The sequence below is a fragment of the Trachemys scripta genome, chromosome 2, assembly GCF_013100865.1.
Source record: "Trachemys scripta elegans isolate TJP31775 chromosome 2, CAS_Tse_1.0, whole genome shotgun sequence".
NCBI classification, from domain to species: domain Eukaryota; kingdom Metazoa; phylum Chordata; order Testudines; family Emydidae; genus Trachemys; species Trachemys scripta.
Window position 1 is genome coordinate 246542056 of NC_048299.1, and position 18898 is coordinate 246560953.

At 43.6% G+C, this 18898-nt stretch overlaps 1 protein-coding gene across 1 annotated transcript in view; it reads right to left on the reverse strand.

Annotated features, from left to right (window-relative positions):
• NCALD (neurocalcin delta) overlaps positions 1 to 18898 on the reverse strand; it is an 82354-nt gene that overhangs the window by 13363 nt on the left and 50093 nt on the right. Inside the window, exon 2 of the mRNA XM_034763402.1 lies at positions 9880 to 10278. Coding sequence (XP_034619293.1) covers positions 9880 to 10257 — 378 coding nt within the window. The 5' untranslated portion in view covers positions 10258 to 10278. The remainder of the gene's footprint in view (positions 1 to 9879; positions 10279 to 18898) is intronic.

Here is an 18898-nt window from a genome sequence, read left to right on the forward strand (position 1 = left end):
ATATTAATTGACAACTGAATAGTGAAAAGTGATGAGCACCTGATTCATTCATTTTTGCTTTGAGCAAGGGGTTGGACTAGATGACTTCCTGAGGTCCCTTCCAACCCTGATATTCTAGGATTATCATCATGATGTATAATGAAAGTGCCCAATGGCAGCAATGAGGATTGGAGTCTCACACTGCGGGATAATGTCTAAACACAGAAGAAGACACAGTGCCTATCCCAGAGAGGTTACAGTGTAACAGACACAAGAACAGAGAATGGAGGGATAACACACAAGCAAATGAACATGGTGATGGCAGGAATAGGGAGTGAAGAGGAAAAGGAAAGAAGGTGAAGGAGGACACTCAGCGCTTACACCTGCCTAGCTCTGGTTTGCAGAGATCACAGCAGCACTGATCCTTAGAAATCTGTCATTCGTTAAATAGCTAAACTTTTATTTAGAGGGGAGGTTAGTCCATCCCAGCATGTTAGAGCGCCGTATAGCATAAAGAGAAAGCGTGGGGCAAAATTACATTAGCTGGGCTCACAGTCACGGTTACACTTCAAGTAACCATAGTAAGAAAATGCAGATTTTTAGAACAAAATTGTTTAATGATGTCCTCATCCTACAGAGTTCCTTTAACATAAGAGTGTTAAAAGAATAATATATGAGATGTTCTAGGAGAGCCTGAGCATGATGGGAACAATAAAATGCTCCTTTTGTGCTGAAAATGATGTCTCTGATCAAATCTTTATGGCCTTACTCAGTTGTTCAGTGGGAAGTTTCCCTATGTAATGGCCAAGTGAAAACTGATTCCGAAACTCAGGATTTGCCCCTGTATTAATTGAGTGTAACTATACAGTGTTTTTCAATGAGAAAGCTCTCAAAGGAAGCAGATTTATGTAATAACGTGAAAATGTTCGGATAGTCCCTAATCTGGGACCAAATGCTGCTCAAATCTCTATATGTGCATGCAAGGGTGCAGGAGCCTTGTCCACTCCCTGTGCCTCCGGCATGGGACAGAGCATAACGGGAGTCCTTGGGCTCTTGGAACCATCACTAGTACTAATCACTGCTGATTGCTGACTATACACAACCTCCGTCTGTGCAGACTGTTCCTCACAGGCGCACAGCACTGGTTAGGGCAGCTAAAGTTGGCATAACTCTGGAGTAAAGAAAATCTTGATGGGGACCAAACTGGGTCCTGAGAGAAGCAGGAGCAGCTCTCTCGGAGGCCAAGGGGACATAGGCCAGGTATATATTTTATGACTTCATACGTTTTAAAAGCCAGAAGGGACCATCATGATCATCTAGTCTGACCTCCTACATAACACAGCCCATAGACCTTCACCCAGTAATCCCTGCATCAGGCATGTGGGGGTGGTTTGTGTGGGAGGGGAGAGAGCCAGGCTGGGGGGAGGGGGAAGTACACCAGTTTTATCTTACTCTGCTGTTGGCTGGTTTTCCTGCTGAACTCTCTCCCTTAGCTTTCCACATTTGCTGAGTGACAAATGGGTGCAAATTCCACTGCTTTGCCACTTACCCACCTGTTTATGACCAATTAACACCCAGCATATAACTGGCGCCATCCTTTATTCCACTGCTGAATTTGGCACAGCGACTTCCATGGGGGCTGCACCTGCTCCCTGCATTTGACAAAGTGTCTGAGAGCCAGTGATGGGGGTAGTGATGACAGCATGAATTTCTAGGGAATGTTTTTAACTGTACTAGAATCGAACAGAACACTATTCTTTCTATTTGACTTTCGTGTAGTTTTAGTACAGGGCATCTAATGAAGGGAACAAGGGCCTGATCCCCCACACACTGAAGTTCCATTGGGAGTTTTGCTACTGCCTTTAAAGGAAGCCACCTCAAGCCCAGTTTCTCCCCGGCTTACAGATCAGTTAGCTCACTAAAGGCTTGTCTTCACTACCAGCTAAATCAGTGCTGCTGCAATTGACGCAGCGGAGTCGATTTAGTGGGTCTAGTGAAGACACGATAAATCAATGTCAGAGTGCTCTCCCGTCAACTTCAGTACTCCCCTACCCCGAGAGGTGGAAGCTATGTCAACGGGAGACGCTTTCCTGTCGACATAGTGCAGTGTAGACACCGCTGTAAGTTGATCTAAGCTACGTCAACTTAAGTTATATAACTTACGTAACTTAACTCGTGTCACTTATCAGTTTACCTCATTAGTATAAAACAGGCCACTTCTGTTTTTTTTTTTTTTTTTTGTGACAGCTGAAAGTGCTACATTTGTCCCAGGGGAAGATTGGGAAGATGCCCTAGCAGCTCCACAGAATCAGGTTGTGTTGAAGTTTTACACTTATGGCAAAGTTTAAATCTCTTCACTTAAACCCTTAATTTTACTCAGGTCCTCACCAAACATGTTCTATTTCAGCAAGGGGGCAGACTCGAACTCTTTAGCTGGATTTCAGCTGTAGCTTGAATGGAGTTGTTTGTACTGTGGGCGGATGTATGCTGGAAGTGAAAAGGAGTTTGTTATGCAGGCGAGGAGTCTGAGAGGGCATATGGCATTGTAACATTTGGGTGGTAAAGCACTGTGACCCCAGTGGGAAACTGGGATGGAAGGAATCTTTCCACAAAGCTTTGTGGATGCTCTATGCCTGCTCCTGCACCCAAGAGGCTACAGTAGCCCATAAATTTGCTGTGATCCTCCTCTAGTGTGAGCAATAGTTACTCCAGCCATCAGCCCCTCCCCCCAACCCAGCCACAACATGCTGCCAACCTGCCATGCAGGGCCCCAGAAGGGGTCTTCCAGATCATGCCACCACCTTGGGGGCAATTCAATCCAAAATTCCTTTGGGGATGTGAGTGACTGACAAAAGTCATGACACTCAAAATTAAGCATCAAACTCCATCCTTACAGCAAAAATGAAATGCTGCAGCTTAATCTGAGAGAGCTAAAGGACTGGAGTTCTCACTCCCAACACGTATAGATTAAAACACAGCATTTTCCAAATATACTTTAGAAATAATTGTCTGGTTTAATAACTCCATAGCTGTGGCTAGTTCCAGAGTCTCTCACAACAGGACTTAATTGAGGCGCATGGAGGCTCTTTGTACAGGGCTGAATTTCATCCTGTGTGAGTCACTTGCTATGTGTTGCATGCAGCATGCTATAAATAGGGTTCAACATGAGAAAAGAGCTTTGCCAGCCAACCCATCAGCCTGAAGGGAATATGGAGTTCTACAGGCTGACTTGCACTGTCAGTGGTGTTCACCCCTTGGTGGATGGCCTGCACAAAAGCTCCTCAAGGCATGGGAGCCCCACAGTGCCCCTAGGACAGGGCTGAAAGGGAGTAACATGGGATTTCTGTGTCTAGTGGGAACCAAGATTGTGGTTTCCACGGTGGCTCTGAATAGGCTGAAACATGGGAGCACTGGAGCACAGGGCCATGGGGCAGGGCCATGAGATCCAGCAGCCAGGAACCTCCTCATAGGGGTGGTGGAAGCGGCTTCTATTGCAGCACCTAGGCTAGAGTAGCTGCTGAGCAGGGGCTGCAGTAGTGATTTTATTTCCTCTCCAATCCTGCACAGCTCCCCACAGAGCCTGCTAAGTTAGGTATTTGCAGGGCTGGGGAAAGGAAAATGTCACCTCAAGACAACTGGCAATTGGCTGGAGATGTTATTTCCAAAAGACTTAGGAATTTATCACATCCAGACATAGGCACCGACTCCATGGGTGCTCTGGGGCTGGAGCACCCACAGGAAAAAAAATAGTGGGTGCTCAGCACCCACCAGTCACCCGCCAAGCAGCTGTTTGGTGGGCCGCACAGATCAGCTCCTTCCCCTCCCCCCAGCACCTCCCACCCGCTGTTGCTAAGCTGCTTGGCAGAGAAGCGGGGGGCAGGAAGAGGCGGGGTGGAGCCTTGGGGAAAGGGGCAGAGTGGGAGCGGGGCTTCGAGGCCTCTCAGGGGTGCAGCACCCTCCAGGAAAGCTGAAAGTCAACGCCTGTGCAACCAGACACACACTGTAACTAAAATTATACCCTCTTTTTTCCCTGTGCACAGATCTGCCCAGTGTCTCTTCAGTCTCAGCTCTGCTGCTGATGCTATTGGTAAACGCCTTCTTACAGAGCGTGTGTAAGAGCAGGCACGTGAGCTTCCCTTCTCCCCACCCTGCACTGTGACCGAACTGATGTCATACAATAATAATACCTAGCACTTTTCATCAGTATAGCACGTCACATTCCAGGCTATGCTGCTATTTACGCCCACACTAGCTCGATGAGCACTCGTGCAAGTATGTGTACACGGGCAGGGGGTCACACCCCTATCTCGTAGTGCACACGTTGCTTAATAGCCAGGTGTTGAGGCACCTAAGTCCCTCTGTGGATCTGTGCCCAAGGGCTCTAAAGCACACAAAATCAGCAGACTGACAAAAAGAGAAACGAAATGTTTTTCATCTCCTTGATTTCACTTAAAGGAATCCCTGGGGCTCCTGGTAAGAACAGTGGAGGCGGGAGGGGGGATTTCCAATTAAATGATTTTCACATTGACGGTGTCCTTCTATGCATTAGCTTGATGCGTTGTCCTATGCAGAAAATCAGCCTAGAATATAATAAATCCTACTGTATCAATATGCAAATGTATCATAGATCAGAGACTTGTAATAGGTTCCTGAGGGATATATCAACGATGCAAGCATAGCTCTTTTTTTTTTTCTTCTCACAAAGAGAAGGATCCTGATGACTTATGTCCGAGTGGAACACATTTGATACAGGTTTCAGAGTTACAGCCGTGTTAGTCTGTATCCGCAAAAAGAAGAACAGGAGTACTTGTGGCACCTTAGAGACTAACAAATTTATTAGAGCATAAGCTTTCGTGGACTACAGTTTGAAAAACTTCAAAAACAGACTCCAAAGAGAGACTGCAGAGCTAGAATTGATATGCAAACTAGACACAATCAACTCCGGTTTGAATAAGGACTGGGAATGGCTGAGCCATTACAGACATTGACTCTATCTCCCCTTGTAAGTACTCTCACACCTATTATCAAACTGTCTGTACTGGCCTAGCTTGATTATCACTTCAAAAGGTTTTTTTTTTTTTTTTTTTTTTTTTCTCTTAATTAATTGGTCTCTCAGAGTTGGTAAGACAACTCCCACCTGTTTATGCTCTCTGTATGTGTGAGTATATATATCTCCTCAATATATGTTCCATTCTATATGCATCCGAAGAAGTGGGCTGTAGTCCACGAAAGCTTATGCTCTAATAAATTTGTTAGTCTCTAAGGTGCCACAAGTACTCCTGTTCTTCTTTTTACATTTGATACAGTATCCTCTATTCCCACAATTAAAAAACAACCAAACAGCCCCCCCACACACAACTTTGTTGAATTACAGCTCAGATTGTTAAAGTACATTTCTTATCAACTCAACCACTAAAAATTAATCTCCAGTAAGACAACAAAACATCCACATCAATCTCAGTTTCACATGCCCTTGCCACTCAAACACACTCACGGAGCCCTCCCCATCAAGCCTCAGCCCTCTGAAATATACAGATGAGAAGTGCTATAGAAATTTTATTAACGATGAGGTATGAAGCAAACTAGGGAAATGTGATCTAGATTAAATTACTATTAGGTGGGTGCACAGCTGTAGAAAGACCACACTCAAAGAGTAGTTATCAATGGTTTGCTTTCAAACTGGGAGGATGTATCTAGTGGGGTCCTGCAACGGGCTGTTCTAGGTCCGGTATTCTTAAACATTTTCATTAATGACTGGGATAACGGAGTGGAGAGCATACTGATAACATTTGCAAATGACAAATCTGGGAGGGGTTGCAAGCACTTTGGCGGACAGGATTAGAATTCAAAAGGAATTTGACAAATTGGAGAATTGGTCTGAAATCAACAAAATGAAATTTAGTAAAGACAAGTGCAAAGTACTTCACTTTGGAAAGAAAAATCAGCTGTACAACTACAAAATGGGGAATCCCTGGCTAGGCAGCAGTACTGCTGAAAAGGATCTGGGGGTTATGGTGGACTGGAAAATTAAATATGAGCCAAAACTGTGATGCAGTTGCAAAAAAGGCTAATATCACTCTGGGGTGCATTAACAGGAGTGTCGTATGTAAGACATGGGAGATAAATGTCCTGCTCTATTTAGCACTGCTCTATCGAACTTGGGTGCAAGGGGGCTGGACTAGATGACCTCTCAAGGTCCTTCAGCCCTACATTTCTATGGTTCTATGAATTGGGATGGACAAGGGGACACTTGTAGGCAAAGTTGCCTGGCAAACAGAACTCATAGCTGCATTATGTAGCAGGCAGCTTCTCTATTTGGGAAGTTCCCTTTAGTCTGTAACGGGGAGCAGTTGCTGAACAAAACTTACCAGGTTTCTTAGATTGAGTTTCTCACTGTCAAACCTTAGAAAGTCCCTCAAAATTTTGGAAGGAGAGGGAGAGTTGGAAGCACAGAGACAGGTAAAATGAGGAGCTGTCAAGGTCTATGAGCAGGGGAACCAGAGCAGTATGGCAAGGGTACCAATCAAGGTTGGTCCTAGACCAAATGGTACCCCAGGTGAGGAGCATCTTCAGCGCCCACCCCACTCCATGTATTAAGCTTTTGAATATCTACTTTTTTATTGCATGTGTAACCCATTTCACAACTTTGATGCAAGATTTGCATGCATGATTTATCCCTGTCATATAAGAAGATACATTTGCATGTTAGGATCTGTAAATCTGTATTTATTCATGCCGTATATAAGCAAATATGAAATACTTAAAACATGTTATTTCTAACTTTCTATTTTCCTTTTTGTCGCTGATAACAAAAGCAGCACCCTGAACCCGGCATCCCCCAAGCCCGGCACCCCAGGCAGTTGCCTGGATCACCTTCCCTATATCTGGCCCTGCTGCCAATACTGAATGGTTATTGATTACATTAATTAATGGAATTTGTCCCTAAAAATCCAGTGCTTTGTTGGCCTATGTGATGAAAAACAACGCAGGTGGAAGGAAGAGGTATCATATTTTTAATGCATTTAATTTTTTTCCTCCAGTGATGTGATAATGTGTCTTGCAGCAAAATGTGTTTTGTGAAATTTCCAGTCTGTGTGTTCCTATTATAGACAGAGTCTGAAAAAAAAGAGAGAGAAAGAAGAGAGGAGCTTGGCTGTACAAATTTCAAAAGAGGTCTGATACTGTACTCAATTCTTTCTGTTTTTAAAGCTAGGGCTGGTTGGCGTCTGACACGGATTCTTGAGTGGTCATCTTGAGCACCTTCTAACCTATTCGTCAGTTTTTATTTGATTTGCGGATTTTTGTGTTTTGTTATTTTGCCTTGAGAGCCACTTTTTTTTTTCAAATGCAGGACGGTGGCCCATGGGGGAGGGGGACAGTGTGCAGTCTCAGGTATGGTTGTACATGCCCCCCACACACGAGGTGGCAAACAGCCAGCCCAATTCTCCAGCTAGCCGTTAGTGCATGAGTTTTCTTTAATGAGTTGTACAGTCGTTCACATTGATATGAGTGAAGAGACATCCTCCATCCTTCCATTTTTGAAGTATAAGTGGATAAAATCTGATCTCAGTTTCATCCCTTTGGTGCCCCTTGATTTCAGTGGGGTTTTATGGGTGAAAATAAGCAATCTGATTAGCAGATCTGTGGCAACTGAAAAAATTGTTTCCTTCGTAGGAAAACTACAAATGTTGTGAACTACATTCTCCATATTTTTAAATCGATCTATTTTAGGATTTTATATTGCTGGCCATCACCAAAATGTCTGCAATCCTTCCTTGTCCAATAGATTGGCAATAGTTAGGTCCTGAGTGTGCTTTATGGAGTTTCATGATCTTTTCAATTTTCAGGGATAAAAAAATCCGTTTGGGTGAGGGAACATTTTTATTTGTTTTGACTCTTTTTTTATTTGTTTTGCAGGGGGAAATTTGTAAGGGGGGCAATATCTTCTCACTAGAATATTTCATATAGTTTATTATGGCACAAAGGCAAGGTTATGTGTATGTCTTTGAAAGAAAGAAAAGTGATTGCCTTGGTTAAGGAAAGCGTGTTTTATTGGTCCAATGAAGTGTAATGCCCCAGTCCACTTTCAAAACGATCTTAGCAGCTATAGAGTCAAATTCAGAAGAAGTGACACATTGGTCAGCTGGTGAAAATGACTATACGTGGGTGCCAATTATATACTAAAGCAGGGGTTGGCAACCTATGGCACGCGTGCCGAAGGCGGCACGTGAGCTGATTTTCAGTGGCACTCACACTGCCCGGGTCTTGGCCACCGGTCTGGGGGGGGGGGGGGCTCTGCATTTTAATTTAATTTTAAATGAAGCTTCTTAAACATTTTGAAACCTTATTTACTTTACATACAACGATAGTTTAGTTATATATTTTAGACTTATAGAAAGAGACCTTCTAAAAAGGTTAAAATCTATTACTGGCACGCAAAACCTTAAATTAGAGTGAATAAATGAAGCACACCACTTCTGAAAGGTTGCCGACCCCTGTACTATGGGGATGTAAGGAGAGGTGAAACAAGTCAACAACTCATAGGAGATGTAAGAAGCTGCAAAATAAAGCAGCCTCCCTGCATACACTTTTATATCCTCCTATTAGCTGCTTTTCCTGCTACAACCCTGCCTTTCTGTCCCCTCATCTGTATTTCTGCCATTATTCATACTTCTTCTGAATGTCCCGTGTAAGCAGATGCAATTTCACTGATGGTGGTGTTGTTGTACCATTTATACCAGTCTGAATTTGGCACACAGTTGTTAAAATATTCATTTATGCTCCTCAGAGTTAGCTACATGAAGTCCTGCTTAACTCTCAAACTAGCACACAAACTACAAAAAATAAAAGAAGACGAAGGTGACTGCAACTCAGTCAAGTATATGGTCTGATGTATATGGAATAGAACGAGTGTCATCACTGGTTACTGTTGGGAGGATGTTCAAAGACAAACTAATAAAAAGGACTAGAATAGCATGCATTATAATGATTCTACCATATGTAATTAGCCATCATAAATTTTAATTTGTATGCATTCCATTCCCTCCATTTCTATCAGATCTTTAAATATGAATAGTATCGTATCTAGTTAGTACTTCAATATCTCCAGTGACGAGGAGGCAGGTGGTTCCCTAGCAGAGGTGGATTGCACAGATTAAAACTATGCAATTGTACTATAACAAAAAAAAATGAAGCTTTCAATGAATTTGATGTGCCCTCAAGGGGAAAGACACATTAGAGAAAGATGAAAATGGGAAAGAACTCATAAGTGCAACATTAGATAATATACCTGAAGCCATGCATGGAATCACAAGAGAGGGCTTGTCTACACTGGAAAATTATATTAACTAACACAATGTAAAGCGCTCAGGCCATGTTCGGGCTAGGAAAAGAGCTTTCAAACATTTTAGCTATTTCTTCATACAATATGATTTTAAAGAGGACTTTGCTTTTAGGTAGACAGGGCCAGTCCCGCTTAAAAATGTGTTAGCTGGTCTTGATCAACCCAAGGCCCTGCACTAGGGTGACCCACAAGCTGCTGACATGATGTTAAATATGACAGTCCTTGTCTACATGGAGTTCTTTGTAATATTTATGATCATGTTAGTTATCGTGTTCAAACTCAAGGTAATTTCCCTGCATGGGGAAGCCCACAAAGAAGCCACATGGCTACTCAGTAAAGCTTCAAGTAGCTATAAACATCTCCATTCCTACTCTAATTGGTATTCCACCTTTGCCAAATCTAACAGTATCTTTTTATGTTCAAGCAAACATATAGTAGACTAAAATGTTGGAGAAGATATCACAATAAGGGTTTGCACACCCAACATTCACAATACTGCCCCCACAATTTAATCAGAGTGAAAGAGAAAACGTAAAACCCTCCTGAACAGTACATACCTGCACTATCTCCAGCATTTCTGACTTACTGATGTATCCATTTCCATCCAGATCATACATGCTGAATGCCCACTTCAGCTTTTGCTCCAGTTTACCTCTAGATGTTACACTCAAGGCTATGATAAATTCTCTAAAGTCTATTGTTCCATCGCCGTTAGCATCGAAAGTGCGGAATACATGTTCCGCAAATTTAGAAGCGTCCCCATAAGGAAAAAAGTTCCCATATATTTTCTTAAACTCCTCCATAGATAAATGTCCACTTGGACAGTCTCTCAAGAAGCCTTTGTACCACTCTTGGATCTCATGTTCTGTAAAGTCTGTACTTTCTAGCAAATCTTGCATGACCTCAGGACGTAGTTTGCTGTTCTGTTTTCCCATCTTGGTGTCAAATTTTTTTATCTGAGGAGGAAAAAAAACAACAAATTAATTTTGTTTTTAATTTTTTTGGGGGGGGGAGGGAGGGAAGAAGAAAGATTCTGAATTTTCTAACACTGATTGACTTCAGTGCAGTTACTCTACACTTTTGCCAATGTAAGCTAGATCAAAATGTGGGGCAGTAAATATATTTATCATCTTTCCTGCTTTGAAAAATGCCATCATTTTTACTACCAGTAAATACCTACCTCTACGCTCTTTTCTGAGTCTTTTCATAGGAATTACAGTGCAATCAAATTCAATTCTGATTGATCTTTTAATGCTAGTTCACTCTATAAGCAAATTCTGCTCTTCAGTGGAATGCCAGCCATGCTGCTCACAGCAGCTTATGAGATACCTTTCTTGTTGGGTATGGATCTGTATAAGACCTTTTTTTAGTTAACATTAAAATTATAGGGGGTGGAATCTGGATAGAAGCCAGGGGTGGATTCTTTTGCATGCACCTGTAAATGTATTTTCGATACTCCTTTGTAGCCAGGAATAAGAGCTATCAGATAATTGTAAATTTATTTAGCTAAGGTCCTTTCAAAATCTCATATGGGTAAAAAAGTGATCTGCTAATCACCTGATTTACAATATTGGAAAGTCATTTCCCTTACAGTAACAATGAAGAAATATTCCTGAATACAACTCATATGTATAGTTTTTCAATTAAATCACCTTAGTTACATTTTGTCAAAGGCAAATTGCAATGTACTGTATTGTGCTATGGGTGCAGTAAGGATTAATGGCCTTTGGTTTTTAAATACTGTTTCAGAGCCTGATCATGCTACTCCAAAGGACGGTATCATTAATTTTACTGGAAGCTTAAAAAAGCACATCTCCAAAAGAAAACCCACCTCATTTTCATGGTTAAAAGTACTTCTCCTGATAATTGCTGTGCATTTATAGCCAGATTCCCCTGCTCTTATTAAGTTCTAGCGTGTGACTGAACTGTGGGGGAAGCCATTCTTTACAAACAAAAATTAACACAAATGGTCAGATTCATTAGGCAAATGAAAGCCATGAAACTTGATTTATGAAAATGTAACTTAACTGGGTCATGGCTGTTTGTGATTTAATCTATAAAAGCCTTCAACATTGTTATGCCGTGGTAGATTCACTATTTCACAGGGTCGAACTTGTGAAAAATATCTGTAATGGCTAATGAACTTCTAACAAAATATCTCTGCACGTTCACAATACAAAATTTCTTCTTCACTATTTAAAATGTATAACAATAGTCAGTGGGAAATGTCATGTTCGGGGGAATTTATATCCTGCCTCTCCCCCTTCATCCCTGGAAAGGGGAGGTGAAAATGTAGGGCCTGTCCTCATTGGTGATCAGCATTTCCTGTCTGCTGAGCATCTGCAACGCCCACTGAAATCAACGGGAGATATTTTTCAGGATTGGGCCCTTAAAATCTAATGCTTATAGACCTGAACAACAAAACCAAACTGGCCTTTAAAAGAGAAAATGTCTGTGAAGTACTTTGAAGATGGAAAATGCCATTTTAATGGTAAATATTGCTACCATCTTTTCCTCATTCACCCTTGTCAAGTGATGCATTATAAAGCCCTGACAGGATCCAAGGCCTGAATTCCTTGGAGATGGTGCAAAGGCTGTTGATTTATGGGCCAGATCTAATATTCATGAGGTCAGTGGAAGGACTCTCAGTGAGTTCAAATGGACGTTGGATTGGGTCCATAATGAACAACCTGGGAGTTTTCAGAGTGAATGGATTACATTAAAGCAACCAGACATTTTCAAGCTTGCAATCTTGGAGTTTATATCAGGAAAATGACACATGCAGGTTCTGGGAGCAGCCTGGAGGATCAAACAGCCAGGTGAAATGATGTAGATTGGCTTAAAGCAGTATTGCTTTAATTAAAAAACAAAACCCCAAACCCCTTCGTTGGTTTGGCACCGGGGATTGCCATTATTACACAGTTCTGTAGGTTCTGCTACTTTCAGGGCATAAAACTGGAGATGTAAGTGCTATTCTCATCTGAGCTACGAGGACACTATGCAAGAAAGCTGCAGGAAAGGATGTGTTAGCATTTATAACCATTATAATCCCTAGTTTGTGATGTTTAATATCCCGGCCATTTGACTGAAACTTGGAATGAACATTTTCACTCCAAAGGCTTTATCAAATCAAACGTTAATAAATGAAAACAGCGGCCTTCAACAGATGGCTTTTGCGACTGTGCCTCATTCTGGGGTTACAGAAGTGCAAATATTAATCTTTTATAAATGTACATTAAGATGCATGTGAAATATACTTGCACCAGACAATAAAAACACAGCATAAAATAGCACACACACAAAAAGTTTTAACAGTAATTACTGAGCATCATGATTAGAACTAGCATTCTTCTGTAGGGCCGGATTTCGCAGTAGGCACGTGACTAGGGACACTGGCATTCTAGGGGTGCCAAAAATTCAAATTTTGCCATGCCCGGGTCCTAGCAGGGGGTGGAGCTTGCTGAAAGGGGAAGGGCACCATGCAACCCTGCTGGAGTGCTCCTTGCTCAGCCCAGCGGACAGTCACCTCCAGCGGGGCCGGTGAGTGTGGCTGGGGGGAGGGGAGGGACAGGGCTTGGGAAAGTGGGTTTGTGGGGGGGCGCTGGACAGTGAGGGGGTGGGGGGATACTGGGCAGTGGGATTGGGGGAGGTCTGTGTATGTTGGGGTGCTGGGCAGTGAGGGGTCAGTGTGGAGCACTTGGCTGTGTGGGGGTGCTGGGCAGTGGGGTGCCTAAAAGTTAAAAGTGGCAGGATACCCCCGCTGCCCACGGCAGTTGGGAGCTCCCAACCATGGTGGGGGCACCTTGCAGCTCCTGGCTGTGGTGGGCACAGGGATGGTGGGGGTTCTAAGCCCCTGCATCTAGGGATACCCAACATGTAAACCTGGCCCTGTTCTTCTGGCCTTCTGGGGGAGACATGCTAAGCAAGTTTACTTGCTGAATCTTATTACAGAAGAGCTAATGGGATGAAATCCATAGCTGGTGTGTGTGAGAGAGAGGACAATGCTGTTGAAGTCTCATAGACTTTAAGATCAGAAGGGACCATTATGATCATCTAGTCTGACCTCCTGCACAACGCAGGCCACAGAATCTCATCCACCCACTCCTGTAACAAACCCCTAACCTATGCCTGAGTTACTGAAGTCCTCAAATCGTGGTTTAAAGACCTCAAGGTGCAGAGAACCTTCCAGCAAATGACCCGTGCCCCACGCTGCAGAGGAAGGCGAAAAACCTCCAGGGCCTCTGCCAATCTGCCCTGGAGGAAAATTTCCTTCCCGACCCCAAATATGGCGATCACTTAAACCCTGAGCATGTGGGCAAGACTCAACAGCCAGCACCCAGGAAAGAATTCTCTGTAGTAACTCAGATCCCATCCCATCTAACATCCCATCACAGACCATTAGGCATATTTACCTGCTAATAATCAAAGATCAATTAATTGCCAAAATTAGGCTATCCCATCATACCATCCCCTCCATAAACTTATCAAGCTTAGTCTTGAAGCCAGATATGTCTTTTGCCCCCACTACTCCCCTTGGAAGGTTCCATCTTGAGGTTCCATCTGATTATGCTTGTAGTGTATATGGACCAATATGTTCCTTGCCCCCAAAATGCTCCCCTAAATAGGCCACCCTCCAGAAATTAGTAATTTTGGGATGAATCATCCCTATTTTATCCACAGGAGATAAAAAACCCTTTGCAGTCTGAGTAGAGAATACACACTTGGAGATCCTTACAATTACTTCATCTATTGTTGCCTAGCTCTTCATCATGGCTATGTCTGGCTCACCTTAGATTAAGGATAGAGTCACTGAGCTAAAACAATTTTTACTACAAGCAGCAAAAACAAAAATGTGGACCTGGTTGTAGATATTTCTCCACCCCTTCCCCCAAGTGTAGAGACATTAAAATCTTAGCTTTAAATAATAAAACATTGCAAGGAATTAATGAACTAGGATCACTGTGACATTTGTGGGAGCAAAGTAAAATATCTCATATATTGAAAAATAAATGCTGAGAAGATATAAAAAAAGTTAAGTGTACTGATATTTATTTTTCATAACATTTCTGCACCAATAGTAATTCCTTCATCAGATACTATGGTGAATGGCATGGTATAAATAAAGAATCTTTTGAATGGGACAGCATGATATACTTGTGATTATATCAACATACTATAAAAGTCTATGGAGATGATGTTGCGAGGTTGTGACAGGGTCTCCAACGTGCAACCTGGACTGTGAGACTGCTGAGCCCTCTGTCCCACCAACCTGGGCTGCCTAGCACACTGTGATGCTGTTGGCAAGCTACAAATCTCTGGCAGGAACTGCACTTACACAGCCATCCACAGGCAGGGACACACCCACCTGAGTTACAGGAATGCTTCTCCCAGCCACTCATGAACCAACAAGAGAGAGTCTCAGGCCAATTCCTCCTCAGTCTTGCATCCCAGAACTGTACCAACTTGCCCTGGTCAGAAGCCTGAGCAGTGTAAGTTTATTGCTCAGTCCACCCCTCCCTTGATGTGGAGAGGACAAACACTAGCCTTTGTAAACGGAGCTGATATTTCCTGTCAGTGCTCATGGCTCTCCACCTTCTGGGCCATTATAATGATGTTCCTTCCCTCTGCACCCCATATTCTTCACAATGATATTATTAGGATATGATTATGACATAGTTATGATGCATTTTATGCAAAATAAGTCATGTGAGATGTCATTGGAAAGATTATGATTTGCTGAATATGATTATCATATTTGTATGCATGTAACATTTTTGTATCTGAAGTTATGAACATTGACTATGTATCCATATTTCACGCCCACTAAACAAGATGTTTTCATTCTAGACCAGAGGTGGGCAAACTACTGCCCGTGGGCTGGATCCGGCCTTGACCTCCAACTGGGGAGTGGGGTCTGGAGCTTGCCCCACTCCAGCGCTCCAGCCAGGGAGCAGGGTTGGGGGCCACTCCTAGCAGCTCCTGGAAGCAGCGGCATGTCTTCCCTCTGGCTCCTATGCATAGAGGCAGCCGGGGGCTCCGCTCTGTCTGCTGCTCCCGCCCCAAGCGCCACCCCCGCAGCTCCCATTGGCTGGAAATTTCATGAACATTCATGACCTGCCATACAATTTCTATATCCAGATGTGCCCCTTGGGCCGAAAAGTTTGCCCGCCCCGGCTTACACTGTACAGTTCCCTGCGCAGAACAAGATGGTACAATTTTGGATTTATACTCCAGAAAGAATGCATGCCTGAGAAGCTGGTAGTTGCCCTAGCTGTCACCTTCTCATTCAGGGGCTGGTCAAAGTGCCTGCATGTAACTGCAGCCGGATGTGTCCCTAACTGTATGTATGCTGGTGAAAGTGCAGGCTGAAGCCTGGAGGACTTTGCAGTTGGTCACAGCAGTACAGTGTAAGAGGGAGCCCAGGCTGGTGGGCCAGGGGGGCTCAGTGGTACTCTAGTTCCAAGTGGCACCCCGGGGAGAACCTGTCACACCTTCCTCTTCTGCTGCTATCATTCTAATGAGTGCAGAGGAGAGCCATGTCCTCCTTAATTTGCGGGAGGGTAGTTTAAAACTGGAGGAAAGGATAAGGTTGAAAGGAAGAGAAGGGAGAATATAATGAGGGGTGGGCTGCTACTAGACTAAAGAAGAGAGATGGGGTGCAGGCAGAATGGAGAGACAGGCTCAGTGGGCACTCGGCACCTGACAAGGGAGATATAACTGCCTGCAAAGTTTGAAAGGCATGAAGAGTCAGTTCTGAGACAGGAACTCCTTGGAGTGTTCAAAGTGGCAATAACAAGGCAAATCATGAGAAAATACAGACTTGATGATTAAGCACATATTTGGAACAGTGAGTACTATTAGATTGTGGAAAACCTTCCCAAGAGAGTTTATGTGAGCCCCATTTCCCAAGCTATTTAAAACCAGAATGAACAAAACAATTAAGAATATACCTTAGGGAATGATCCTGCACTGACGGTGGGATGAACAAGATAACTGAGTGGGGTTTTACAGTTTTAATTGCTACAATGCTATGAATACAGGAGTTACACGTTGAGAGTTTCTGGTATATGAAGGTGGAAAGTTTCAGCAACATGGTGCTAACTGTGAAGAATATTTCCCCACCATATCTGAGCTGAAAGCATCTTATACAGAGGCCAGCAGCAATCATGGGATAGAACCACCTGAGCAAAACAACTTGACCGGTATCAACTCAAAATCTTGTGGAAAATAATCATGAATCACTTCCCTTTTTATTATCGTTTGCCTTCAGAAACAGCTAACTCATGGTCTCTTAGGTACAATCTGATCTGTGTCCAAGGAAAATCCACTAAGGGACAAGTTCTGTCTTTGGCTTGTCCAAGTTATATAATTTGAGAGACTCATTGAGAGAAGCAGCTGGTAGGAATTCTGCCTTCTGCTAAGCAATTGAATGAGGTCCTGACAATCCCTGAAATGGACCAAAGCTTAAGAGACAAAATAACATGTCATGGTGCAACAACATAACCGTTAAGGGAGGCTGCTATCTATCATCTCAAGCAAGCAGCATTCAAGTCAGTTTCCTAAACCAGAGTACATTGGCTTGTCTATAATCAGATTGTTTTATTCAATATACATAGTTCTCCACTCATTTGCACCTCTACTCCCTTTCTCCACAGTAATTAGTGATGACTACAGAAGCCAAGAGTTACAACAATGGACACATGAAAAATGGAATCACATAAGCAATCTGTAACTCGGACTATCTGTGAAGTTGGAAGTGGCTCTCTATTTCTCTCAAGTCTTGCAAGTGAGGAAACATATTCATATAAATTAGTGAAAAGCCTATGAAGCCACCTAATCCATCCTTCTGTCACTGCAGCATGGGACTCTGGTCTCTGCAATATAGTTTAGAACACTTGTTCTTCCTAAATTTCCTTCTCTCTCTCTCTCTCATTACTTCTGGTAATAGCCCCATTTTTCGCCTTATGTAATTCCTGTCCTTTGGCTCTCGCTTCATAGAAGGAGGGTCTTCGCTCTGTTCTGGCCTGACTCGTCCCTACAGGATGGGGCTTGGCAACAGGGGGGCTCAGTGTGGGCAACCCTCCCCCCTCCCACACATGTGGAGAATGAGAATTGAGAAGTGTCTGTGGCACTCTGGCTTTCCCACCATCAACTTCCTGTTTTTGGAAGAGAGGGCCTGTCTTAGGCCTGATGGGCCCCTGGCCTTATGTTTGACAGCTTCATGACACAGGTAGCAGCTGGTGCAGGAGAGAGAAGTGGAGTTGTTTAGCCCCTTCACTGTTTTGACTGCCTTGTTTAGCTCGCCTACCCGGGTATACTGGGGAAGCACAGCCTCCTTCCGGTATCACTTTCCAGTGATCCCGTTGCCAGGCATGGCAGTAAGTGTGGGTGGGAATTCTCTGACCGGGATCGGTTGGAACTGGGTATTCACGGACCAGGTCTGTAAGAACAATGCACGGCAGGTTATGGAACTCTGCCTGGAGCCACAGGGTCAGGATTTGTCTCTTGCTGTCAACACCTTTCAGATGTGTGTGTTATTACACTCATCCCTCCCCTCCCCCAACTGCTGTCATTGCTTAGTGAAATGTTACATATTTACTTCTTTTACTCTTCCTTCATATAGCATGTCAGGTCTCCAGTCCCCGATCCATCACATGCATGCATGTCTCTCCTCCGTTCCTCCTAAAATCCCTTGCAGGACACAGGAAGGTGAATATTTACCTAAGCCAGCCTATTAATGCACACACTCCTGTAAGGCATGTTTTCCTTGTAGCATCAGTTATTCCTTTAGACTTTCATACTTTTAGCTGCTAGCCATGCTTTAGAATAATCAGCCGTCTCTCTTCAAAGAAGCAGCTAACTAACATAACACATTTTCTTCCCATCTGCGTATTTTGTTTCCCTCTGTACCCAAATCACTGATGGCTGGAAGGTTGGTGTTGCCATGGCCAGATAATTAATGCAACTCCAACAGTAAATATGACAGTGTGTGGGCAATGTGTTGTGTGTCATCTTGTAAATCACACAAATGTGTCACACGAGGCACCAGTTGCAAAGATAAGAACTAGTATTCAGTAATTACCGCAGTGCACAGTCACAGAGAGCTGTGTAAATATTCACTGGTATCTCCACAACAGGTTACCCCTGAGCATTTTTCTTCCTCAGCCTCCCTCAAATTTCTCCATTTTTTCCTTTGTGTCGTTCACAACCTCATGACCTTTTCCAGCTGCCCTCTCTTCTTTCAGGTGTAGGTGAACTAAAGATATGTCTGCACCGCAATAAGACACCTGGGACTGAAAATGTCAACTGACGGGCTCGCAGGGCTCAGGCTGTGGGGCTATAAAATTGCAGTGTAGACGTTGGGCCCAGGCGGGAGCCTGAACTGTGGGACTCCCAGAGCCCAGGCTCCAGCCCAAGCCCGAATACCCACACTGCAATTCTATAACCCCGCCAGCCGGAGTCACCTGACACAAGCCAGCTGCAGGTGTTTTCTTGCAGTCGTAGACTCACCGTAAGTGAACAAACTGCAAGTGAATACCACACACACTCCCAGCCTTGGTGGGCCAAATTATATTC